Source organism: Lithobates pipiens, unplaced genomic scaffold (assembly GCF_037356315.1).
Source record: "Lithobates pipiens isolate NorthernLeopardFrog02 unplaced genomic scaffold, aLitPip1_a1.2 Scaffold_11, whole genome shotgun sequence".
Lineage (NCBI taxonomy): Eukaryota > Metazoa > Chordata > Amphibia > Anura > Ranidae > Lithobates > Lithobates pipiens.
In genome coordinates this window covers 17929882-17957316 of record NW_027507696.1, presented here as the reverse complement: position 1 = coordinate 17957316, position 27435 = coordinate 17929882, and the positions used below count along the sequence as shown (strand labels likewise).

The 27435-nt window shown below is 45.0% G+C and overlaps 1 protein-coding gene across 8 annotated transcripts in view; it reads left to right on the top strand.

Annotated features, from left to right (window-relative positions):
- The window catches only part of CARMIL3 (capping protein regulator and myosin 1 linker 3), a 145230-nt gene that overhangs the window by 63959 nt on the left and 53836 nt on the right, over nucleotides 1-27435 (top strand). For all 8 annotated transcript variants that reach the window (XR_013270314.1, XR_013270326.1, XM_077469093.1 and 5 more), the window contains exons 7-17: nucleotides 11926-11996; nucleotides 14740-14813; nucleotides 14899-14974; nucleotides 15073-15161; nucleotides 15641-15735; nucleotides 15923-16009; nucleotides 16203-16312; nucleotides 17831-17908; nucleotides 18156-18232; nucleotides 20104-20208; nucleotides 25348-25417. Coding sequence is in view for 6 of the 8 variants with exons in the window: in XM_077469093.1 (XP_077325219.1) it covers nucleotides 11926-11996; nucleotides 14740-14813; nucleotides 14899-14974; nucleotides 15073-15161; nucleotides 15641-15735; nucleotides 15923-16009; nucleotides 16203-16312; nucleotides 17831-17908; nucleotides 18156-18232; nucleotides 20104-20208; nucleotides 25348-25417 (932 nt within the window). In the remaining 2 variants the exon portion in view is untranslated. The remainder of the gene's footprint in view (nucleotides 1-11925; nucleotides 11997-14739; nucleotides 14814-14898; nucleotides 14975-15072; nucleotides 15162-15640; nucleotides 15736-15922; nucleotides 16010-16202; nucleotides 16313-17830; nucleotides 17909-18155; nucleotides 18233-20103; nucleotides 20209-25347; nucleotides 25418-27435) is intronic.

Here is a 27435-nt window from a genome sequence, read left to right as displayed (position 1 = left end):
GCCAGCGGTCTACATCACCACATCCAAACCGGTTCGCCATCAATCCTCCAGCAGCCGCCATCTCCCCCAGACCAGGTCATGCTCCTCCAGCTTATCCCTCAGTCTGGCTGTCATCTTCTCCATAAGCTCAACATCTTTGATCCTGGCGTATAAAGCCTCCCTTGACGGGGGCACCGGGCATTTCCAGTTTAAGGCTATCAAGCAACGGGCCGCTGTTAGGACATGCCTGAGGAGCTTCCGACTAGGCCTGGCCAGTGTGGGCTGGGACAGGCCTAATAAAAACAATTTAGGGGAGTGGGGTACTGGGACGTCAAACAAGCGCTGGAGCCGCCTGCGGACCATTAGCCAGTACGGGGCGATCAAGGAACAGGCCCAGTAAATGTGGAACAGGGAGCCCCGCTCCTTCAGGCATCTCCAGCAGCGGTCCGAGGTGGAGGGGTATATTTTGTGGAGGATATCCGGGGTCTGATACCAGAAATAAATAATTTTGTAGGAGTTCTCCTTGTACAATGTGCACATAGAGGACTTGGCTGCCTGGCCCCACACCCCCTGCCAAGTCTCGAGGGAGAGCTCCTCACCCAACTCCCTCTCCCAGCGTCTCATATAGGAATGTTTACCCTTCGTTAGGAAATGATATGTGTTAACAATGCGATATATGTCCGAGATCAGGCCTCTGCGATGTCTGCCTTCCAGAATTATCTGTTCGAAAGGGGAGGGCGGGGAGAGACGCAGGCGAGGGGCTTTAGACTGCACAAAATGTCGAATTTGTAAATAGCTGTAGAACAATTCTTTGGGGAGGTCGTACTTGTCCTGGAGCTCCGAGAAGGACAAAAGCTGTCTTGTTCTGGGATCTACCAGGTGCCCTAAGTGGAACAGATCGCGCGAAGCCCAGGGCCAGGACATCTGATGGGTCAGGCCAGCCGGCAGGAGCGGATTATACAGGAAGGACGTCAGTGGGGAGAACTCCGAATGGAGACTGTGCTCGCGGGAGAGCTTCCGCCAGAGCAGACGGAGGTGAGCCATCGGCCCTAGAAGCCGACCCGAGTCCATCTCAACACTCGCACCCCAGAGGAAACTGTTCGGATGTACCGGGGCTAACCAGATTCTTTCGATCTCTGACCACCTATTAAACGATCTCTGTGGGAACCAGGATGCTATGGCCCGCAGCTGAGTGGCCTGGTAATAACGAACCAAATCAGGAAACGCCAGGCCGCCGTCTGAACGTGCGGCCGTCATAACAGAACTCGGGACCCGATGTCTCCTGTAGTTCCAAACAAATTTCAGCAAGTCCCTCTGGAGTGCGCGTAACTGAGCATATGGAACCGGGATTGGCAGTGTCTGAAACAAGTAAAGAAGTTTGGGGAGGACCACCATCTTAATGGACGTAATCCGTCCCAGGAGAGAGATGTGGTGGGTCTTCCATTTACGGATCAGATCCCTAATCGTCCGAAAGAAGGGAGGGAAATTGGCTTGGTACAGGGTACGGAATGACGGTGTAAGGAGGACCCCCAAATATTTAAGGGAGGAGCTTTCCCATTTGTATGGGAACGCGGAGCGCAAATGGGTCGTCTCAGCCGTGACCATGTTTAGAGGGAGGGCCACCGATTTGGAAGAGTTAATTTTGTAGCCCGAGAGCCCTCCATAGCGGTCCAGCTCTGAGTGGAGATTGGGTAGTGAGATCCTAGGCTGAGTCAGGGTGAGGATAATATCATCCGCGAAAAGCGAAATCTTGAATTCTCTACCCCTGACCGGGATCCCACGGATATCAGGATTACTTCTAATGGCAGCCGCCAGAGGCTCCACGCACAAGGCAAAAAGAAGAGGAGAAAGCGGACATCCCTGGCGAGTGCCATTAGCAATGGAGAAGGTGGAGGATGTGGCGAAGGGGGTCCTAACTTGTGAGGAAGGTGTAGTGTAGAGGTGTTGTACCGCGCGCAGAAACGGGCCCCGAAAGCCCATACGGTGCAGCGTGGCCTCCATGAAGGGCCAACTGAGGCGGTCGAACGCCTTCTCGGCATCCAAGCTTAAGACCAAAGACGCCATGTCACCCCTGTTCGCCACGTCAATGAGGTCAATGACCTTCCTGGTGTTGTCCCCCGCCTGTCGCAGGGGGACAAAGCCCACCTGGTCCTTATGTATTAGGGAAGGGAGGATCGTATTTAAGCGGTTGGCAAGGAGCTTCGTGAAAATTTTAAGGTCAGCATTCAGCAGAGCTATAGGCCGGTAGCTAGCGCAAGAAGTCGGGTCTTTGTCAGGCTTAGGAATGAGGGAAATAAATGAGCCCAGCATGTCGGACGGGACCGGGGTTTGGCGGAGAAAGGAGTTGAACAGTTTGGTTAGATGCGGGCTCAGGAGGGGTAAGAACGTCTTGTAATACTCGTAGGGGAACCCGTCCGGTCCCGGGGACTTATGGGCTGGAAGAGCCCTCACAGTCTCGAGGAGCTCTTCCTCAGTAATAGAGGCGTTCAACTCCTGGAGGTCCGCGTCCCGCAGTCGGGGTAGCACAATGTCTTCCAAATACTGGGCAATACGGGCAGACAGGCCCGGGGTCGGGGGGTTGTGGGGGATGTCAGGCCTATTGTACAAGTCCGTGTAGAAGTCCGCGAACGCGTCCACTATCGCTTGGGGGTGGGTCAAAAGGTCTCCCCCCCTATTTTTAACTTGGGCCGGAGTGGAGGACACTGTGCGGTCTGCCAACTTCCGAGCCAACAGTGACTGTGCTTTGTTTCCCTTGTCGTAGTAGAGTTGACGTAGGCGGACCAGTGCTTTCTCTACCGACCCCAACGCCAGGTCCCGAAGCGTCTGCCTAGCCTGGACAATTTGCTTAAGAGTGGATAGGGAGGGGGATGCCGCAAGACGGGCCTCTAAGGTCGCGAGTCGTTTCTCGGCCAGTAACCCAGCGGCCCGTGCGTCTCGCTTCAAGGCCGAGGACAGGGCAATACAACGCCCCCGGATGACCGCCTTGTGGGCAGCCCAGAGGGTAGTGAGGGAGATGTCTGGCGTAGCGTTCTCTACAAAGTAGTGCCGGAGCGAAACCTCCAGCTCCGCCTTTGCTGGGACATGCTGCAGGAGATAATTGTTCAGCCTCCAGGTACAGGGCTTACGGAGGGGGGGGTCCAAGTCTAGGGTCAGAGTTATGGGGGCGTGGTCAGACCAGGTGATGGGGAGTATATGTGCAGAGCGAGCCGCCCTAAGCGTCGCGTTGTTGACAAAAAAATAATCGATACGCGAGTGTGTGCTGTGGGGGGCCGAGTAAAAAGTGTATTGGCGGTCCTGTGGGTGCAAAGCACGCCAGGCGTCAAACAGTCCCCGCCTTCTGGTGATCTGGCGGAACAGCCTAGAGTCTCTGGAGGTCCTGGCCTGGGGTGCCCGAAGGTCTACAGCCAGTCCCTTCCTATCACCAGAAGTCCGGGGGGTGTCTTGAACAGGCGGGAAAGCACCCTGGACAGAAATTGGTGTTGACGGACATTAGGGGCATAGATGACGCAGAGGGTCAGGGCCTGTGTGCGCCACAGACCGCGGAGAATGATGTAGTGGCCTCGTGGGTCCAGGTATACGGAGGTGCAAGTAAAGGGGGTACCCTGTCGAAAAAGAATTGCGACTCCTGCCCTCTTCCGTGGGTTAAAAGCCTGATAGACCTGAGGGAAATATCTGGAGGCAAATGTAAAGGAGTCACCCCGGTCAAAATGTGTTTCTTGGACCAGCACTATATCCGCCCCTGCCTGCCGGAACTCCCTAAGCGCTAGGTGGCGTTTTTTGTTGGAGTTCAGGCCGTGTACATTAAGGGACAAGATCTTAGCCATGATCAAGTAAGGGTGGGGTACAGGGCATACTTAGCTTACGGAGATGGAGGCCTGGATGCCTCGGAAGGAGCGGCGACCACTGGAGGAGAGGCGGCGACCGGGAGAACCGCTGGCAGAGCGTCATAGGTAAGACCAGGGGGGGAGAAAGCCTAGAAAGAAGAGAAAGAAGAAAAACAGTAACAGAATACAAAAAAAAGGAGAACATTATCAAACAACAGGTCCGGGGGTCCTATAGGGACACCGGATCTGTACAGTTCCTTATCGACTCCCTGACCAAAAAATCCAGGAAAAAAGAACCCGGGTCAGGGAGGCACCAACAGTCCACACCACAAAAGGAACCAACTAGTGCAAAAACCACGGGGGGGGGGGGGGGCAGAAACCGTCCTGGAACTCAACCGGAATCAGCCCAGGGATAGAAAAATCAGGTGTAGCTTCGGCAATCGGGGGGAGGAGAGAAAAAAATTCAAAAAAAAAAGGAACCCCCCTAAGACAGGGGGAAGCTAAAGCTGCCAAGGGGAGACGACCACTGGACTGGGCCCGTCCAAGTCACTGATGTAAAGGTGAGTTGCGAGCCGGCTCCGGTCCTCTGTGCCGCTTGGTGGAGGGAACTTTCTGCCAGATCACCGGCGGAGGTGGCGGGGAGGCAATCAGGTCCCAGTCGGGTAACGTGGGGACTGGCAGGCCCAGGGTGTCACAAAAGGGGGCCAGGTCCTCCGGGAATCGGAGGGATGCAGATTTCCCCTGGTTTCTGGTCGTAAGACAGAAGGGGAATCCCCAACGGTAGGGTATGTCCTGGTCCTGCAAGGCTCGAAGAAGGGGCATCAGCAACCGCCGTTTTTGAAGGGTTATCCAGGAGACATCCGGGTAGATCTGGATCGGAGCATTGTCGAACATAAGGTTGCGGATGGAGCGGGATTTACGCATGATGTCTTCCTTGAGGGGAAAAGAATGGATCCGGCAAATGACATCCCTCGGCTTGGAGGCAGGACCTTTGGGTCGGAGTGCGCGGTGGGCCCTGTCCATTTCTATGGGTTTGGCTGGGTCTTCCCCCAACATCCCGTTGAAGAGAGCTTGCAAGGAGGCCTGCAGATCCTCAGGGCCCTCGGCTTCGGGGAGGCCGCGGACGCGGATGTTGTTCCGCCGACCCCGGTTGTCGAGATCTTCCACATGGCGCTGCATATCACGTAGTAGGAGCCGGTGATCTGAGTTCTCCACCTGGGTGCGATGGACAGCCAGCTTTGTCTCCTGGATCTCCTCCTCAGCCATCTCGACCCTTTCCGCTAGGTGTTTGAGGCCGGCGTGCAGTGACTGGATTTCAGAGCGACAGGTAGCCTTCACATCTGCTACAAGTTGTTTAAAGTCTTCTTTTGTGGGGATGGCTGTCAAATAGGCATGCCAGGGGGGATAATCACCGTCGTGATGCCTCGGCGGGGAAAGGGGTGGTGACGGGCGACGAGGGGAACCTCCCTGTCGCGGCCTTGCTGCCAAAGATGGGGGCCAGGACGGTGGGGGATCCAGATGGTCCGACCAGGACGTGACATGGGGAGATCCGGATAAGGGGTCCTGACGGACTTCTAGCGGAAGTGGGGAGTGAGGACGGACCACCTGAGCATAGGTAGGGTGACTGGCTACTCGGGGTCGGGGCAGGCTGGCGTCCCTGGATCGAGGCAGTCTTTGGGCCTTGGGGGGAACGGGTGGCTGCTGCATAGGTGGGGCCCCCCCTTCAGCCAGGGGGGGTGCTTCGGCTCCAGCGGGACGGGAGGGGTCCTCCGTGGCCCCCAGCAGATAGGAAGAGAAAGACCCCACTATGGCCGGGTCCGAGGCCGTCCGCAGCAAGCGGGGGAAGGCCTCAGAGCACTGAGTAGAGGAAGGGGGGGTCAGTGGGGCTGCAGCTCGCAGTCCCAGCACAGCAGAAGATGGGGTGGGGGAGGGGGAACCATCACTCACCCCTGGCTTTCCTCCAGCGTGCGGCGGCTCCTGTGGGGACCAGCGGCCATCCTGGGGGTCCGATCGGCTGCTCGCAGGCAGTGGAGGAGAGCGCCCATGCTGCGTCCCCGACGCCATCTTGAGGTCGCGGCCTACGCCGGATCGCGGCCTGTCCCCCTGCTCGGCCTGGGTGCTCCGGGATCCGCGGGGGGGGTCAGCGGTGTAGTGCGGGCTGGTCACGTCCCGGAGTGGGGCCGTATGGTGCTCCACGAAGAGGTCCCTCGGGTGCAGCGGGGGAGGAGGCGAGGCCGGACCCCTCCGCAGCGTGGCTGGGTCGGCCGGCGCCATCTTGCGGCCCCCGCTCGGCGATCCTCCCGGCTGAATAAAGAAGGCCTTCAGAGAGGCCGAGGAGCCCGGGGGCGGTTGGGACGACCCCCGGGCGGAAGAGGACCTGGTGGCCCGTGATCTCCCCATGGACAGCGACGGAGAACCCCCGATATACGCCGATGTAGTGCTGGGCTGGAGGAGAGCTCTCACTCACAGCGTCCTTCCAGCTCGGCTTCCGGACACGCCCCGAGAGCAAAATATTTTTATATATACAGTATATAATATGTCCCAGCTTTATCAAAAACAGTTATAGGGCCCACTGACACCAACCTCCATCTTAAATGCAATCCAGCTTCATATTTTGGGGTTTACTAACTGGTTTCACATCTTTCTGTAGAGGTAATTGGATTAAACGTGAATGACTTCTCTCCAAATTTTACTTCGAAATGCTACTGTTACTTAAATAAATCATTATGAAGCCCAATAGTACTTGGCCCTACTCCAACTGGAGGGTCTACTATGAATATAGTTACAAGATTGTACACTTCGGCAGGTGTATCAAGAATACTTTATTTGAACTAAAAATAAAAAAATACGAATTCATATATAAAGTAACTATGTAATAGACTAAAACACTTTTTAACGTTTAACAAAGGCCAACTCTTTTTGTGGGAAAGATTAGAACTTCATTGGGGTATTATAACTGTGTTGGTAAGATTTTTCCTAATTCCCTGTTCCGGTGATAGGTGGTCACTGAGACAGGAAGTGTGAAGCATTCTCCCCAAGGGTAAAAAGCCATGTATAATCTGACAGGCATCCTAACTATCCACTATCCAAAACTAACAGGCACAGCAAGAGTTAAAACAAGACCCAGGAATCATGTATTAATATATAGATACATTTCACACACATAAAAACGAAACAGCAACAAGCTTGTAAGATTAGTCCTGAAAAATATAATTCCAACTTGCGAAAATGATATTGGAAGAGCTCTATGTTTAGACTCTGGTGCCTGTCTAATCAGCTTTCTTTTTTAAGAAGGTCACAAAGCAGATAAGAATAAGCTGATTATTTGGTTCCTGTTATAAGTTGTTTTTGTGTTTGGTCTGCGGATAATGATAATAAAAAAAAGGCTGTTTCTTTCAGACCAATTTCAGTCTCTAAAGCTTGTTAACCAAATACACTATGTGCAGAATGGCATTAAACCATTAATGTCTGCTTTCTTTGCCTTATTATATGAAGCTGGTGAGCTTGGCGCGCTGTCAGTACTGTCAAACAAAAAAAAAAGAAACAGAGGGGGCATACCATAACATAATTTTGCTACAACAAACATAGAAAAATTCATGAGTAAAGATACCTAGGGATAACATAAACCTCTTCGTAGTAACACACAGTATTGGTAATTCAGAACATTGCTGGATATGTCTGATGGGCTATTGGGTGATGGTAAGCACCAACTTTTTGAAAAATGGCCCCTGAGCAGTCTGATTGTTCACTTTGCTATGGAACAGAGAGCAGATGGAAGGATCAAGGTGCCAAATATGTGCCATTGTTTCTATCATGCAATAATTGCTGCAGGTCCTGAAATTGCAACACGTTTCAGGATAGACAGATATCTTCTGCGCTTAATATTAGGGAGAAATCTACCAGCCTAGGGCAGCTTTACAGTTCCAGTTGTTCTGATGTCACCTGCTGTAACCTATTAACCTTGGTGGTGGGTGAACAGTTTACTATGTAGGCCTATCGACAGGGACAGATGTCCCAAGGGGCCTGGTGAAAAATTGGATGGTCTTTATGTGTTCCAGCAGACTTACAGATAAGATTTTGGGGTTGATTTACTAAAGAGTGGACAATTTTCACTTTGCAATGTAAATTTCACATTCTACATTTGAATTTGAATAACTAAAATAGTAGAGGCTGTTCAATCAGCAATGTGAATGTTAGAAATATGATGAACTGGTATTTTCTTTGAATGCCTAATCTTGTGCTAGCAAAAATTCTGTTGTTTTTTTTAAATTTCACAGGCACATAATTGGGTACTTTCCCTGTGATAATTCTTTACTCCTCTAGTAAATCAGCTCCTAGCATAGAGAACGATCACTTAATCTGATGAATAAGGACTTATGAACACAGGTGTGTTAAAATACTGCCTTCTACACTGAATCTTTCTGCAAGAACCTTCCAATAAATCCAGCATAAATTTTTTTATAACATTTAGACGTGTATGTGTGGAAACTCTATTCTATTGGTTAGAATAATAATTTGGAATCTTAAATGCACATGCGCACCTTTAGACGTTTGCGTGTGTAAGTGTGTAATTTATGCCAGTAAGCCACTCTCTGCACACATGTTTTGGCAGTTATATGCCCTAAAATGCTGTAAAATATAGATCGTAATGCCACAATATGCATCAACACACTGGCTGCAATAGATCTGCACTAAGAGGCAATAAAAAATGAAAAATGGTGTTTATTTTTTGCATGTGCATAAAGCCTAAAGCCCCTTTTACATGGGCACAGTCACTTTTGACTTGATCAGCAGGGTATCTTTCCGCTGATTTCAGATCAGAGTAGAGTGTGCCAATGACAGGTCTGTGACAGCTCAGTTTATACAGAGCACACATGGACAGAGCCCACATTTCTCTATGAGCGGCTGAACGTAAATGTACTCGACTGTCTGTTTATACCCAACTCTAATTCGCCTAGATAGATAGATTTACACACAGACACGTCCCCATTCTGGCTCTTGTGCCCGCGATAACAAGTGGCCGGCAGACATCGCGGTCGTCGGACACGCGAATCATTTCCCCCGTCATGCAGCCTGCTAAAGCTGTTTAACCACATAAGCCCCGGACCATTTTGCTGGCCAAAGACCAGACCACTTTTTGCGATTCGGCACTGTGTCGCTTTAACTGACAATTGCGTGGACGCACGACGTGGTTCCCAAAAAAAATTGACGTCCTTTTTTTACCACAAATAGAGCTTTCTTTTGGTGGTATTTGATCACCCCTGCGTCTTTTATTTTTTGCGCTATAAACAAAAAAAGAGTGTCAATTTTGAAAAAAAAAGCATTATTTTGTACTTTTTGCTATAATAAATATCCCCCAAAAATTTATAAAAACTATTTTTTTTCCCTCAGTTTAGGCCAATACATATTCTTCTACATATTTTTGGTAAAAAATAATCGCAATAAGCGATTATTGATTGGTTTGCGCAAAAGTTATAGCGTTTACAAAATAGGGGATAGTTTTATGGCATTTTTATTCATTTTTTTTTTTTTTACTAGTAATGGCGGCGAACAGCGATTTTTATCGTGACTGCGACATTAAGGCGGACACATCAGACATTTTTGACACATTTTTGGGACCATTGTCATTTATACAGCAATCAGTGCTATACAAATGCACTGATTCCTGTGTAAATGACACTGGCAGTGAAGGGGTTAACCACTAGGTGGCAGTGTAGGGGTGAAGTGTGTCCTAGGGGCGTGTTGCTAACTGTGGGGGGCGTGGCTGTGTTTTACACATCAATGATCTCTGCTCCAATCACAGGGAGCAGAGATCAGTGTCCCTGCTGCTAGGCAGAACAGGGAGATGCTTGTTTACTTTAGCATCTCCCCATTCTTCCTCCCTGTGAGACGATCGTGGGTATCCCCGCGACAATCGAGTCTACGGGACCCAGTATCGGCGGCGGCACGCACGCGATGGCACGGTGGCAAATTTAAAGGGACGTACCTGTACGCCCATTTGCCTGTCCATGCCATTCTGCCAACGTACGTTGGTGTGTGCCAGTCGGGGAGTGGTTAAAGGACCAACGTACAGCTACGGTGAATCGCGGAAATGTGCCGACCTGCCGCATTATAGTGACGGCGGCTGGTCAGAAAGGGGTTAAAGTAAACATAGCTATTAATTTAGATAAGTAAATATTCTCAGTTTGTGAAAGTTAAGCTGGCCATAGATGGATAGAATTTCAAACAAAAAATCTTAGGAAAAGAATGTTCTAAGAAGTGGTTTCCTCCCACACTCCAAAGACATGCTGGTGGGTTAATTGGCTCCTCTCTAAATTGGCCTTAGTATGTGTGAATGTGAGTTAGGGACCTTAGAGTGTAAGCGTCTTGAGGGCAGGGACTGATGTGAATGTATAATTAATATGTAAAGCGCTGCATAAATTGGTGGTGCTATATAAGTACACATAATAAATAGATTTGTTCATTTCTTTAATCATTAGTTTGGTCAAATCAACGGTCGTTTTTGACTGCAGTGACAAAATTCAAAGGAGCAGGATGGAAAAATGTTTTGTACAATGAAATTTTATAACAGTATATGTGCTTTTTGTTTGGTAAAGTCCATTCATTTCAAATTCAAATGTAAAAAGCAAGCAAAATCTTTTGAACGACATTTGAATGTTCTGAGAATTTTCATGTGAATTTTGCTAAGACTTTTGCTAAGAAATTTCACTTGAAATTCTATCCATCTATGAGCAGCCCAAGACAGTGGCAATGTCCTGACTAGATTGTGGATGTAAGTAGATGGGACAGGTGGCTTTATCATGGTGGTATACAACTGAGCAAAGATTGGGAAACTCTGGCTTACAGTAACAGAGCTCACTGTACCAGCTGGGGGTTCTAAAACAAACGCTAGTCTCTTGAGCATCAAAACATTTATAAGACAATTTTTTGGGGGGAAATAATTCAGTGCAACTACTTGCGCCGGGAAGAACAGTCATGAAAGAGTGTATTTTTGTGAGGGGTAGACATGTTGTTTCGGTACGCCTAGAATCATCATTTGTGTTCACATCTGACTGACATTTCATTGATTACCACAACAACTCAAATTATCTCATTATTAGCCTCAATTATTGTCTCAAATGTCCTCTCACGTCCAGCAAAGGCAGCACACCCTGGATCAATTAATTCAATAAAAACTTGCAATTATGTTTTTTACAAAAAATTTTAATCAGCTTCTCTTTACTTATTGATCGTGTTTCAATAAATATCAGGTAGCTCTGTAAGTCAATATTGTGTTAAAATGTATACATCTGGCTTACCTGGTTTCTGTCAGCCATATAGGTGATGGTTTACTAAAGACAATCAGACTGTTCACTTTGCAAGGAATTTGCACTTTGATAGGTCATTTTCCCCAGAGCTTAGTGAATGAGGTGGAGCTCTGCTTATTTCATCATCCAGTCTTGTGCAAGAAGAAATACAGTTTTTTAATGTTATTTTATTTGTACGTAATTAGGTATACTTTGCAAAGTGAAATTTTACCTCATTCTGGGGAAAATCCGCTTGCAGAGTACAATTTACAAGTGAATAGCTTACTAGATAAATTAATACATTAACCTAATAGATTATTATCAGAGATTTGAGAAAGTAAGAACAACAAAAAAAATGTAAAAATGTACCTTGCAGCATTCTAAATTTAGCTTTTCATAGCAGATGTGAAAATAAAAGCTTATATTTAATATTGAAGCTGCTGATTAAAGCAAAACTGAAATAAATGATGTTGTCCCCCACTGGACCCCTCACCTCCCAGCTAATGAACAGATCTATGGACTTCTGAACCGATTTGGGTACATGCAGCCCGCTGGATCTAAAAGATGCTGCTAAAATCCCTGGCCAGGCCAACGATTTTTTTGTTGGTCATCTTCTGGATGGTGGGGCTGGGGAGACATAAACACAAATATTATTTCAATTACACCTAAAACTAAGAAAGTAAATCTACATTACGCTTCATAAAAAAAAGGCATGTATATGTCTCGTAAAATTATTAATCATAAATATATAACCTATGTAGAAGTAGTGAACTGATTATTTTTTTAGACATTGGACCAGTACTAATCTTTTTTTATAACTACTGTCATTTCTCTAGGTGGCTTTTCAGAGACATACGCTGCTCTATGCGACTACAATGGTGTGTGTTGCAGAGAAGAGGTGCAGTGGGTAAGCAAATCCCATTAAACTGAAACATCAAGCCAGCAGCTAAACAAAAGTTGAAAAAACGTGATGATGACTTTGTTACCTCCCAAAAAATTTATAATTGCCTTCATTTAGTATTGTGATTTGCACTGCTCACCTAGGATGCTAATTCATAGTCTGGTAAACAGGCAGGAGCCACAAAGATGATCTAGGAGCCTGCACAACTGCACTAGAAATGCAGTGTTAGCTGCCTGGCTGTATAGTGTGGTAGACAATATGGGTCATAAAGTTTGCCAAATATTCCCAAAGCATTTAATGGGTTAATAAAAAAAAATATGTATTTCAACTTTTTTTTTTAACTCTATATTTTTCATTTTAATAACAAAGCAATGCAGAAAATAATGGTGTACAAGCAGAAACATATCTTGTTTCAGAATCGCATATGAAGAGTACCAGGGTACATTAAAGAATAAGTTCACCTTTTTGAACATGTTACATGTTACACCCATATTTAGGGTGTAACATGTTACATCTTTCCAGGCCCAGCCTCCATTTTCCCCTAATGGCTTCCCCTGTAACAGTGAGTGGAGGTTCCTCTGCCCCACAGCCACTGTCACATTTTAAAATCGGCACAGCTGTGTCATTCATTTACAGTAATCTGTAAATAAGGAAACTAAAGAAAATAAAGAAGTCCTGTTTACCAATGCAGCAGATGGCTTATCATTTTCAATGGATGGCTTGTAGTCCATTGACACTTCCTACAGCTCTAAGACTGATAGCCCAAACAGAAGTACTAGCACAGAGTAGTAGGCTGAGCTGTAGGTGTTTTCAGGAGCCTGACATTGCACCCGAAATCCACTGATTATAGGTGCAATGCTCTGCAGGCTTCTGTGAAAAATATAATAAATGCCCTTTTTTATCTGCAAAAATATGTGCATTTATTATTTTTTCTTAAAGGGGAACTTATCCTTTAACTGTATAATCCTAAGGGCAAATAAGAAAACATAACCAACATTATTTCAATTTATTCAGTTTCACATAATGACCCAAGACTGGCTCCCGTTAGAGAAGAGATGAATTCTCTAGATCCTAGATATCAATTGAAACGTGTGCACTACTATCCATGAATGAGTTAACCCAGATACCACTTATTCCACATATAAACTATTACACAGAGCGCTAGAGTTGAGTGGATTCCCTTGAAACACAAAGGGGAAAATCCTACCCAGGAACCCCAAGGTGAAAGGAACAGGAAAGTAAGCCCCTGAGAGAGGACAAGGAAGAGAGGAAAGAAAAAAAGGTGTGTGTGGGGGGTGGTATTAATGGGGGAGAGGAAATGGGTTTAAGGCACGGGTAGGGAAGTTCGGCTCTCCAGCTGTTTTGAAACTACAAGTCCCATGAGACATTGCAAGACCCTAACAATCACAGACATAACTCCTAGAGGCAGAGGCATGATGGGATTTGTAGTTTCAAAACAGCTGGAGAGCCAAGGTTCCCTACCCCTGGTTTAGGGCTTTGAGAGAGAATAAACCTTCAAAGACGTGACATCAAAGCTCCAAATTCAGAAAAGCCAGTAAAATACAACCAATAAAACCACGATTTCCAAAATTGGTCATCTCTATGTTTGCAGAGGCCAAGACATCTTCCATAGTTTTGATCTCATTAACTTTGGAGATACAGACTCTGATGGAAAGTGGGGTCATCTATTTCCAGACGAATGCACAATTTAGCCACATTCAAAAGATATATCAAGAGTAACGTGTATACTGCTTTACTGACAAAGGTGTAAAGTGGAGGACGAAGGCCATGGGGTTGTCTCCAAAGCAAACATTGGTCAGTTTGAAAATAATGTTCCTCACTTGGTTCCAGAAGTTGTGCACGTGAGTGGGAGTATTTCCACTTTTAAGGGTTTTAATTGCAACCTCTGATGAAAGCTGCCATTGTTTCTTGCTCTTCTCATAGGGCAGTGTAGCTGATTGCACTTGGCTTCACTCAAGTCACTGCTCTAGATCTAGGATGTGGCCTGTGATTCAAACAATGCAGGATTCTGTCAGAAGCTAAGGTTAGCACGTATGCTTTAAAGCTCTGTGGGCTTCCATTTGAGCCCAAGTCAGGACACTACATAGAGTGTGCCTGTGCTTGTGTGGGCTACTCCAGTGTCTTCCCACACTCGAAAGGCATGCAGGCCGCTTAATTGGATCTTGTCTAAATTGGCCCTAGACGTGTATGTATATATGTAGGGCTAGGTACCTTAGACTGTAAGCTCCTTGAGGACAAGGACTAATGTGAATGTACAATACATGCTATCCTCACTTAATGACCAGGTTCCATTCCAGCGACCAGGTTGTTAAACATATTGGTCATTAAACGAGGAATCAATATTTTTTGCATTCTTAACTACTGTACTGTATTCTGAAAAAAAGGTCTAAACACAAAACTCCAGCTCCATAACATTGTGCTAATTTGCATAAATACAGAACACAAACATATAAACAACAACAATTCTGTACTGTACTGTGCAATACAATGATATACAGTGCATCGCTTGGGTTGGGAGTGCTGGTCATAAGTCCGAGTGGTTGTAAAACAGGTAAGTCATTGAACGAGAAGTATCTGTATACATTTATATGTAAAGCTCTGTGTACATTTTCAGTGCTAAATAAATATCTGTAATTAATATATAACGGATTCTGTTTAAACAAATGAGATATCACCCATATATAGGTAATAATTGGCCAAATGCATAAAAAGCTGTGTCTTTTTTTAGGATGTGGATATGATTTATCACTCTCAGGACAGCCGGGAGTTTAACCTGCAAGACTTTAGCCATCTGGAAAGCAGGTCAGAGGGTCAAGGTAAAAATGCAGTGTGAACATTCATTGGCTGAATTTTTTCCTAGTTACACCATACCTTTTTTGTTTCACAGGGACCTGGCTCTGGTTGTTGCCGCTCTTGCATACAATCAGTATTTTCTCAGGCTCCAGGCCGCAAATCTCAAACTGGTAAACACGGAATAGACCGTACATATTTTTTTGGGAAATAATTAGCATCTGTTCATATCTGGTTAAATTTTAATTTTAATATATTTTTTTTATTGTAGGGATCGGAGGTGACAGAGCAGATCCTGCACTGCGTCGGCCGATCGCAGCACCTAGAGGAGCTAATCCTTGAGGACTGCGGACTGAGAGCGTGAGAGAGGGAGACAGAGAAGGAGGGTTATATAGATGGGATACCGAGATAAGGGGAGAGAGGGAGATAGGAACACAGGGGCAAGTTGGGTGGATTCAAAAATAGATTGAAAAATTAGCATTGTAGTCAAAGGGAAAGGGACAGAATTATGGGTAAAAAAAGCATGGCCTCTTAAGAGTGACACAATCAAGAGTCTGTTGTTCAGCATATTGTGTGAGGGATTGCCTAGTTATTAAGAGTACCTATCTCAAAGGCATTGTCAGAGTGGAATAATTTAATTCAATATGGAGTAGAGGGGAAACTTAGTGCTACACAGTCAAAGAGCATGACAGGATGACTGGATGAGATAAAGTGTGAATTAATAAATATGGTGTCAGGCTAGTTTTGTTATGTCCAATAGCACAGTACTCCCTCTCTCTCTCACCCCTTATCTCTCTCTCTCTCCATTCCTCCTCTCTCTGTCCTTCTCTCTCCTGCAGTGATTTTGCTCTCCGCTTGGCCTCTGTGTTGGCAGATAACTCAGCCTCCTCATTGCATTCACTGAACCTATCACACAACCCACTGGAAGACCGAGGTAATCCAACTTCTGCGCTGTACATACATGTCAGTGTCACATGTCATGGAAAAATTAAATCACGTCCATCATTTACTCTCTGCTGGTCATACAGTTATGAACTCATTAGACAGATTTATCATTAAAGTATTATTAATTGTTATTATTTATTAATAACCTTGGATTTTATTTTATCGCTATCCTCTAGGAATCTCGGCGCTCTCTCAGCAGTTTCTCTATTTTCATGCCGGACTTCGGAGCCTCAACCTGAGCAAAACAAATATTACTTCTAGAGGTACAAGGGTGATTGATATTGCGTGTGACTTTTTGATATTTAATTATGGTAACTAATGGTGTTTGCAATTTTTTTACTATGTATAAAAGGAAACAATGTCAGGAATGGGTGGCTGATGCACTGCAAATGACACCTTTGTGCCTGTATAATGTAGTGTATGAGTGTATATTACTGTGGAACTTTCTTTCTGTAGGAGCACTCTCTCTGTGTCAGTCTCTCTGCCAGAATGCTCTCTTCTCCTCCTCGCTGCACTCTCTGACCCTCAGTAAGAACCCTGGACTTCTCGGGAGTGAGGAGACCAATGTGAGACTGCCCCTTAACAACCAAAAGCAGATATAATGCATGCTTTCATCATTCATCTATCTATCAATACCTAATTTATAGCACAAGCCTTCCAGTTACTATCTACTTTCTTGCATGCCAACTGGTCATTTCCACACTGTATCCTATATATACAATGCATGTATGCTTGCAAATTATGGAACATCTTCCTAAATTGTTTTCATTCATTCATTTTAATTCTCCTGTAGTTAGGCCGCTACATGTTATTTAGAATGCAGTGTTCTTTCTTTCAATTACTCAAGCTGTTTAAAAACCAATACAAAATTGGTACTAAATATGTGTAAAATTAAATTTGACTAAAGTGGACGCAAAGTATTTGTATTGAGGGTTATGCTACAGATGCAGCCTGCAACAAATATTGCAGTCTGTTAATATTTTATTGGCATGCCCTGTTATATTATAGTGTCATACAAACTTCCAATTCATAACCTATTCCATGATTTTGTTGGGAGGCTGGACAGTTACACGGGGAGGAAATGACATGGCCCTTATATTGGATTGGGTGGTCTACTTGTTTTGTATTACACAGTGCTAAAGTTGCAGAAGCTTTCTAAGTTGATTGGGTGAGAAGGGCTTATTAAGAAGGTGCCCAGCTTTGTACAGTTGTGAAATTAATTTTGCCACTGCTGCAAATAAAGAATAACAGATATCTCACCAGCCACTTCCATGTAGTACATAGGAAGAGGTTCAGATTAGAACTTGAACAGGCAAGAAATATATCACCAGCACAGCAGGGAACCTCATAAAAGGGTCTAACACTTGTTGATTGATCACACTACAGCAGAAGATAGCAACATTTCTTGGAGAAGGACTCACCTTCTCCAAGAAATGTTGCTTTCTTCTGCCGTGATGTGATCAATTAATAAAGCGTTGGACCATTTTATGGAGTTCCCTGGTGTGCTGGTGATATTTCTTGCCTTGAGGTCCTTCCAGTCTCCAGCCAGTGGTCGCTACAGCATCCACTTATTTTTTAGCCATTTTCAGAAACATGTGTTTTGAGTACATTACCTTAGAACTTGAACAAATCATGTCTGAAGAATGTCTATATTAAAATATTTTTATTAGTACCATGACAGCAGTACAAGAGAAGAAATTATCAACCAGTTATGTATTTTAAATGTCTAAGTGTCCTTACCTATAGCAGTACTAATAATGAACAGAAGCTTTCTCCTAGTGTGCCATAGATAAAGTATGTCTCTTATTCTCTCTCTATATGGTAAATATTGCATGGATAATCCCATTCTCAGATATCTACAGCTTAGTAAACCCTCTGTAAAATGCTCATCCATTGCTAATATATCCATGATATGATTCCATGGAAATCTTTGCTACTTGGTTTTCTATAAAGAAACCTTTTTGAAATTCATCCTTTGTCTCCATGTTGTAACACCTATCCTTCCTGCTACTTTACAATCCACTTACATTTAAACCTTTCTCTTCTGCACACTCCTAATAACTAATACATCTCTGTTTTCCCAGGCACTTTACACTTTTCTGTCTCATCCAAATTCGTTGGTTTATTTGGATCTCTCAGGAACAGACTGTGCTGTAGACACTGTAAGGGAATGGGAGCAGTGATATGGGTTATGGATGACAGCTGTATGCCTATAGTTAATGTCTCTTGACTGTTTTGGGAATGGCGGAAAAGAGCTGTACAAGTGTCTGAATGTTTGCAAATGTGATGGTGGCAGAAGTGTGAGGTTTTCTTTGCATAAGGAGTGTTTAGGTGAAGAATAAATTAGTGTAATTAGGATATTAGTTCATTGGCATGGAGATCTCAATGCAGTATGATCTTTCCTTTCAGATATTCGGGGCATTGGCTCTTGGTTGCTGCTCCTGTCTCTCACATCTTGATCTCTCTAAGAACTCTATATCACACCGGTAAGTTTCCTTAAACAATTACCGGTATATTTTATATTTAGAGATGAGGTTTGGATTTTACATTCAATGCTGTCCAAATCCTCACTGTTGATGATAATGATGATTATGCTATAGTATAGTGCAATAACAGGTAATATATATTTTTAGATATTATTGTAATATTTACCTTAAATAATTTTTGTATGTGTTTATTGTACATGTACATTGTACATATTTGTTGTTCCATCATTTTTTCATCTATGGATATGTTAATGCTTCATCCAGCTGCTTATCAGAGAAAATAAATAAGCACTATCCATTGTTTTTAGATAGATCAAATGAACTAGTAGAGACGTCATATGTAAATTACATTTTTCGGTAATAATAATAACATATACAGCATATATATAACTTTTCCTCAGCTCTGCTGTGTGCTCTTTGTCTTGCAGTCCAACAGTTAGTGCTTGATTAAACAAGTGGCTGGGTGGCAACAAAAATAGGCAGTTGAGCCAAATTTCTATGCCTCCCTTCCCCCTGATCCTCTATAAGCTGCAAAGGCAGCTTTGTGTTGTGGCATTTGGCAAGCAGTGTCACCGTCGAACAAGAGCAATTCAAGTGAACTGGGCCATGCCGCAGCCACCCCGCAACCCTGTGAAATGCACATGGTTGCAGTGTGGTGGTGTGGCATTTATGGGATTAAAACAGATAATAAGCAAGTGACATATTGCCTCCTCACTGACTATCAAACAGCTTTGAAATGGGATCCCCTGCAGAATGCTTTCAGAGGGCCAGCAAAAGTTAGCTTAAAACACTATATCTTCAGCTGTTAAAAGGAATGAACCATGGGCGTGCGCACAGGGTGTACCTGGGCACACCCTAATCACCATGTAGAAAAAAAACAACAACAATCAAACAAGAGTAATAGTGTTATCAGTCACCACATCCCAGGGTTAATTGTTCAAAAAAAGAGAGAACAATCCCCCAGTAAAGCGGGACTTTATAAGTGACTGAAAGCACTGATATCTAGTATTAATACAATATTTTATTGAGTACAACATTTTTTAAATACATATAAAGCATTTGAAAAAAATGTATGATAACAAACAGCATAATATAATACATAACAAAAAATCATGTATAGTGCAGATTTCCTCTGTTTAGACCCCTGATATTTCACCAAAGCCCTCTAATGGGGCTCCTAAAATAATTGTAAAAAAATAAAATTGTAAAAAATAATAAAAATTTAAATATAAACTACTGACACTGTCCACTGCCCTACTGACACCAATCTCTGACCTTATGACACTGTCCACTGCTCTACTGACAGTAGAAAGTATATATACACATGCACACGTGCATATGTGTTTGAGCTTTTGGGTGCACACACTAATGCAATAGGCATGGGGAATAAACACTATCCTGCCTACTGTGCTACTTCTGCAAGTATTTATTATTCTGGTATGTGACATTACAGTGTTAGCAGTATTGTGCAGGACTGCAGGATGAGTACAAGGATTGCAAGGTATGCTAGAAACCAGGGCCGGTGCTACCACTAGGCAAACTAGGCAGCTGCCTAGGACGCACTGCTGCCTAAGGGCGCTCAGCCACTGGTTTCCCTCCACGTCTGCATGCTCCAATAGTGGAGCCAATAGGTTGGAAAAATTAGGTTTTGCCTAGGGTGTCAAAAATCCTTGCACCAGTCCTGCTAGAAACTGCACATTTCAAATCTTTGTTTAAACTATGTAATATACTATAGATGTTTTGCTTGGGTAAGGTTCAGAACCTGCATATGCGGCAACAAAATATGACTTTCATCATGACTTTACATCCAGCTGAGTTATTGCACATGTACTGTATACCTAAAAAAAAATCAAATAATTGATTCCTGACAGGCGTACACCGGAGACACTGCCATCTGTGGAGAAGTTTTTCGGCAGCTCTTTGTCACTGTCCCACATATCACTGAGTGGAACCAAAGTGCCCCCAGAACTCTTGAGGTAAGAAATTTTGTTTTCTATTTGTCTATATAGAAGTGTAAAGGGATGCCCATTTACTCACCTTTCTCAAATTCAAGTGCAGACTCCTTTTACTCCATGTCTCACTGCTTCCTGGCAGTGCTGGGACAAGGGGACGACAGGAGGGGCACCTGCTCTGGCCATGGGGTATTTCCATGTGGGGGGGGCTATTGGTTCTGCATTACATTTAATGATGTCAGAATGAGACTGACGGCCAGAGCTCTGTAGAGGTTTTGGTGGTCCTGTTTGCACAGAGTGGTGGAAGCCTGCTAGGGTGAGGAATAAGGTAAGTATTACAGCTTGGGGGCGTGGCTTGGTCATGGCAGAGTGAAAACGTTCACTGCTAGAAAATGGCTGAAATGCCCACCTAACACCTTCTTTTGACCTGCCATGACCTACCGAAAATGCAGGAGAACCAGGGGATCATCAAAAGCTGTATCAGCATCCCCAATCAGTCGGTTCTTCCAGGATAGAGCATGTTCTATGGCCTCCCCGGAGGTGACACGTGGCAGGAGGGGGCTCATGGACTCACCTTCCCCATCCATGGCTGCCTCGTGCTTAGCCCTGTGCTTAGCTCCCTGAAGGGGCTACCATCGCTCCTGAACCAATCTCCCAGCACTCCGAGAACCTCGGGAACCCCCACACAATCGTCCCATGCCAATGCCGACATCAGGGCCCTGCTTCGTGCACTTCCAACTAAAGGAGACATGGCGGCACTGGTCATTGCGACTTCCACAGACTCCTCTTTGAGGTCCATGGGTTGGATAACTGACTGAGGAAAGAGGAATTAGAGGTGAGCACACTGGAGCTCCGTGTTTCCCACCTGGAGAGGGAACACACAGCATTCCAAGAACATCTGCCGGGAGTACAGCTCCATGTGGAGGATTTAGAGAACTGGAGGCGCTGCAACAATTTACGTATCCGGGGATTACCTGAGGAGTTTGATCGGGTGCACCAGGCACTGGGACCTAAGGCCCCGGGCACTTTGATCTGCCGTCTCCATCAATACGCCCAGAAGATCCTAATTCTCTGTGCTGCATGGTCTAAGGGCTAGATTGATTTTGATGGTGCTCAAATCTCCATCTACCCAGACGTATCTAGGGCCAACCTGAAAAGGCGAGCCATGTTGAAACCCCTGCTTGAGCCGATACTACTGCGAAACCTACTGCCTTATTGCTAGGGATTTCAACTGCAAGGATAGTTCTTCCTTCACCCTGCGATGCCACTTGGATCTCCCGGACCTGTTCGCCTTCCTGAACATGGAGCCAATACCCCTTCTAGACTGGCTGAGCCCGCTGCCTACCAGGGACTCCCGCTCTGCACCTCGGGCCCCCAGACCGGATCTGCCCCACCACTCCACCAAACATAGGAGAGGAGACCAGACGCCGGCGCCGGTGCATGAGTCCGAAATGTGAGCCCTGGAAGTGACAACCCTAACTGACACCTGTCTTGGGCTGTACACGGCCGGCCCGGCCCACAGCTCAGGTACTTTTTGTGCCTTCAACATGGTTAACTGTGCTGGGGGGAGGTCCCATAGCCCCACATCCAGTGACCCTGTGATCCCCCCTGCTCCCACCGTGCGATCAATCCCAACCTCTCTCCCTGGATTCCATAGAGCACCCTCTTCCTCCCAGTTGCCTGGAGAGACTCCAAAGCCCATTTGTCACAGCACAAAACTAGAGGCAGTGCCTTGAACTATCCACAGGCCTCTCCAGTACTGGCCATTTCTCATTCCAGGTGTGGGATGTTAACTGATTTCCGGCTGGACTATCCTGCTCATAGCGGGGGGAGAGGAGTGGGTTGGGGCTGGTGGGATGCTCCAGGGGGTCTTGCTCTGCTTTGGATGCTTTCTGAGCCTAGTCATTTGATGTGGTAGGTACTGGACTCTCCATGCACTATATGTAATGTTTTATGGTAGATGAATGCCGAGTTAGACTCATCCATCGTGTACAGGAAATCGGGTCTTCCTGTGCTGTGTGCATGGATCCTCCCTCCCACTAGGTTCTCCTGAGTCTCCTCCTTTCTGCCCTCCTGGCCTTCCCCTTCTTCTGCCCCCCCTCCTTCTGCCCACCCTTTCCCCCTCCCCTTCCCTTGCTTTCCCCTCCTTTCACGCTCTCCCACCCTCACCCTATCTTCCCTTCTTTCCTCCTTTCCCCCTTCTTCACCCCACCCCTCTTTCCCCCTCTTCTCTTCTCTTCCCCCTTTTTCTGCCCCCCCTCCCCAGGATCCCGAATCAAGAAAGCTAGAGAGCAACAGATTGTCAGTCTGTTGGACAAAATTAGAGGCAAATTGATTGGCTCCTCCTTTTTTCCCACAAAACTTCTATCTGTGCCAGACATCAGGAGGTGGGATTTAAAATACTGTCCCGGTGGTACTACACTCTGGAAAAAATCCAGAAGATGTTCCCTCAGAGTACGAACCTTTGCTGGAGATGTGGGGAGGCGGTTGGATCGCTCCTTCACATCTTCTGGTCTTGTCGCATTCTTCAACCCTTCTGGACATCGCATAGTTCAAAAATTCACTGACCGGGAGGTACCAGCATCCCCCGAGTTCTTCCGCCGGCATTATCAAGGAATTCCTAGTAAGGTTTATAGGAGATCCATATTGCCTCTCCTGCTTACAGTGGTGAAAAGCTGCATCCCCCTACTCTGGAAGCAGACACAACCCCATTGGGGTAGTGGAGATCAAGGCAATGGATAACTTGGTGGCCACGGAGAAAGGCCACAGTGAGCAATTCTCAAAAAAAAAATAGTTTTATTGGCACAAATTTGCCTACTCTGAGGAATATGGGGAGCTGGTGGCTTAGTTTCCCCATGGTGCGGCGAACCTGGAGGCTCCCTGGATGGAGATGATGTGACTGGTCGGAGGTATATCTCTTTCCCTCACTAATTGACCTTGTCCTGGTACTGCTTCTTGGGTTCCTGGGCACACCCAGGGAATAAAAAATTCCTAAACATACCTGCCTCAACAGCTTAGAGAGGCCACACATGATGAGGCAGAGATAGCTGGACAAGTAATCTTCAGCCAAGTGAGAGGCCCTCCATTGTCAGAACCAGCATACAGTCAGCTGAGCCAGAGCCTAATAGAATGCAGATTCTCCCTTTCCACCCAGCTACTGTATGAGCCCTTCCCTGATTGCACCCAGAGTACTCCAGTTCCACAGTTCCAGTGAGGTTACCCTTTGTCCTTGGAGCCCTCCAACTGTCCACTTATCACCAGATCTACCCTGGACTTTACTCAGAAGGATGTTGTTTCAGGACAATCAGAAGATAATTACCCATTTAATAAATTGCAAATTACAGTTAGGCCTCATTGACACAGGATGATTACATGCGTGCCCTGCGCAAGGCTATGTTTTGCTCGCACAAGGGGTGTAGAGATGTTGCATGCATTCCCGTGCCGGAGTCTCCTTGTCATCGATTGGGACATGCAGCTGCACAGAATAGGTGCTGTGTCTCAATATGACTTGCAAGTGCAAGTCCCTAAACTCACCCTGTGTGCATTCAGGGAGCCACACCCTCACAGATATCATATTGGGACATAGCGGCTGTGTGCGTACAGTCGCATGTCCCATATACTTGTATGCAATAGCCAGGTACATGACCTACATATAGTAACTGTTTCCTGCTGTAAAGGAAAAACGATGAGCACTGGGCAATTGTTTCCAACATATCAATATTTCTTACAATGCAATGCAATTGTTTCTATCTCAAGCCCTGTTGAATTATCATAAGAATTCAGCTTCTTAACTATGATGTTTTAAAAGGCACACCAATGAGATATTAACTCATTATGGTACAACATTTCCAGGCAATAGCAGCATTAAACGGATAGTGTATGGCATGCAAAACTGAATCAGCTTTGCAACTCATTAGACAGTAGTTCAGGCGTTTGGTGTTTTGCCACAGGCAAAACTAACACCTAATATATTTGTTCATTTATATAGTATGGCTGCTATTGTGTTTTTTTCCTCTGGCATCTGGAGACAGTCTGACCTTTGAAAACTACATGAAAATGAAAAACTAAAACTGTCTTTAGCCATACCTTTGACAAAAAGCAAGAACAATAAGGGGCCCAATTTTAACGCAGCGATATGACCTTGCCACGGTCATATCGCTGCTTAATAAAATTTAAAAAAAGGCACATTTATAAAGCCCTGTGCTCCACAAATTTGCTTAGCTCTTTAATTGCTTTAGTGCTCTGAAGCAGGCAAAGCTCCATTTATTTTTATGAATGAGGAGAAAATGTTAAGGGGAGAGAAGAGGCAGGGCAGATGATCTGTCAGTCATGGAGTGTGCTCTGCAATGTTATATTCTCTATACCCTAGCCTACATTTTATGAATCATTTGTAAAAATCAGGCGCAATGTTGTGTCTGAAGTGCCTAGCAGATTGCAGTATCCGTTCTGCTTTTAAAATAGGTCCTTAAGATTTTAAACATAACCTGACATGATACTGTTTAGTGTTCACCATAGTATGTTATAGGAGTTAGATGATTATAAAAAAAAAGAAATCCAGAAGTGCAACTCAACTGCAAGAATGTTATATATTTATTAATGTACCAGAGCTTACCTTATGCGCACCACATATCTTGTTTATCCACTATGATCCTTGAAAGATCTGACATAATGTATTCTGCCATCTGGCAATTGTGTTGCGTTGAATTTTAATCAGCACAGCTAGTGCAGTGTCCAGTTCTCATGCTAGTCAGATTCTTTATATCCCTCCTCCATGTCCACAAAAGCAATTACAGGTGGGAGTACATCGCTTATTCACGCCACTCTGCTTGTTGAAAGCATCAGAATGCATGTACCTTAGGACCTTATATACACACACTTTGATGTGTTCTGTTGCATCTTTTATATGCCTAGATTAACAGCGATGTTTAGGATGGATGTTTCATGTGCCCTGGGATGCAAAAACATATTAATGTGGTTAAGCCCTGAAGAGAGGCAGAATTCAAATATTGTTTGTACATGATACTGCACTTGCAGAGATTTATAGAGATTTAAAATGTTTTCATATATGCAAGTAGACATAACACTGTAGAAGTCTTTAGTGACTTGAATGAAGGCTACATTAAGCAGTAAGCTGATATAATTAACTCAGTGTTTCTCTTCCAGGGCCATGTTGCAGGGTTTATGTTCTAACACTCACCTCCAGGATGTTCACCTTGACTTAAGCAGCTGCGAGGTAAGATTTAGCTAGGTGACTGTAAAGAGCATTTTGCATTTTTATGTGAATTTGAATGGCCAATGTTAAGATTTTTTTTTCAAACATTTTTCTTCTTTCTTTCTTCTTTCTTCTGCATGTGGTCATTTTTTGAAATCTGGGTTATACTGCTGCCTTCAGGAGGTTTGGGCACTGGCAAACAGAAAACATTGTCAGACTTTGTTTATCCCTGTCTTCAACTTCTGTGCCTCAGTTTGTTTTCTTGTTAGCTTCCTAGGAGGTTGGAAGCCTCTTCTTCGACTATGGTGAAATAAAATCTAACTATATTTTTAGAAGCCTTTTTATTTTTATATATATATTTTTTTTCCTCAGTCAAGTTGACTTTTACACAGCCATTTTTTTTTCTTTTTTGACTTCAAAAACCCTACTTGGGTTTACATAGCAACTATACAATTGGCAAACTCTCAGCAATAGCTTTGAAGGCCATACCAGGACCCAACTGGACTGAAATCTTGCAGAGCCTTCCTGGAATATGACATTTGAGCACTGGGCTCTGAACTGTGGCACTTTTTAGACATTTGAGTACTGTGTTAGGTAACTGTAGAACACGCATCCTCGAAAATCCAGAGCTATGGCACAGCCTCTGGTGTGACCCAGTCTCTGAAGAATTGTGTAGCGAATAGGCCTCTGGATGTGTCAAAGTTAGCCTTCGGGCACTAGGCTCTGCATTGTGGTGCTTTTAAGACCTTTGTATACTGGGTTAGTTAGCTGCAGAGCACTGTCTAGTTTCAGAACTGTGACACAGCTTCTGGTGTGACGCAGTATCTGTGGGAACTACTTCACAGTTGGCATTTTAAAATTCCCACCATTACCATCTTACTGTCATGATGGTTAAGACTGAAGGAGATAAGCACTGATGTCAGCAGATTCTTTGCCATTCACTTCTTAGGGGTTTGTGGGATTGTTAGAAACTTAATTTCATGTACTCCCCCTTCCTATACTGTCCCACAGTTCTTTTTAAAATTTCCTTCTCAATTCGAGAATCTGATATTTTGGCAAGGCACTAAGCTGGAGGGTGAGCATTATCCCTTTTCCCTTATCCTGGGAGGATTCTCCTAAGGCATGGGTCTCCAAACTATGGCCCACCAGTTGTTCAGGAGCTACAATTTCCATCATGCCTAGTCATGTCTGTGAATGTCAGAGTTTTACAATGCCTCATGGGATGTGTAGTTCCACAACAGCTGGAGGGCTGTAGGATGGAGATCCCTGTCTTAAAGATTATATCATCCTGTCTAATCCCTGAGTTTGATTTTATGGCATAAACAGCCTTGCAATTTTTCAGGAAATCCCTCAGTTGGTCAGTCCATAAGCACAAAACAGACAAAAATCCACAATTGTCTGTCTGTTGCTATGGGCAATGGTAGCATGAACTAGTGGAGATTTCCAGAACGAGCCCCCATTTGTAGTGCTCAAACCTGGAGGGACCGCTGGAAATAACCCAGGTCTCTCCTACCTGTTTGAAAATGCCCAGCCGAGACAACAGTTCCAAGCACACTGACAAACAACACAGGTTCCATTTAGAGGATGTGTTTTTATAGTTGTATTGCAGAAACTGAACAGGAGAGAGGTAAGAGGGTACAGAATACTTCAAGAATGCCAGCAAGTACAGGAGAACAGATACACAAGCACAAATATATTAGCAGCAGCCTTTGCTGGAGGTAGATTGGATAGTCAACTAATCTGAGAGTCAAGGATAATTGTCACCAACTAGCTTCCATGCAACACTGTTCAATGATATAGGAGTCCTTCCCCATCCTAGCTCCCTAAGGTAGTGTCCTCCAGCAAAGCACATGCTGAGGCCTAGCAACAGCTCTTCAGTACATCGGCTGCCTTCCAGGGGGAGTAGCCCCTGAAGAAAAACCCTGCAGAACAAGCCAAACATTTATCTTCTCCCCAGCCTTCTTTTTGGTGCCCAGTCCCAACAATTGGCTGAGGTCAGATAAATATTCATAACTCAGTGGCTGACCCTCCTACTCTAT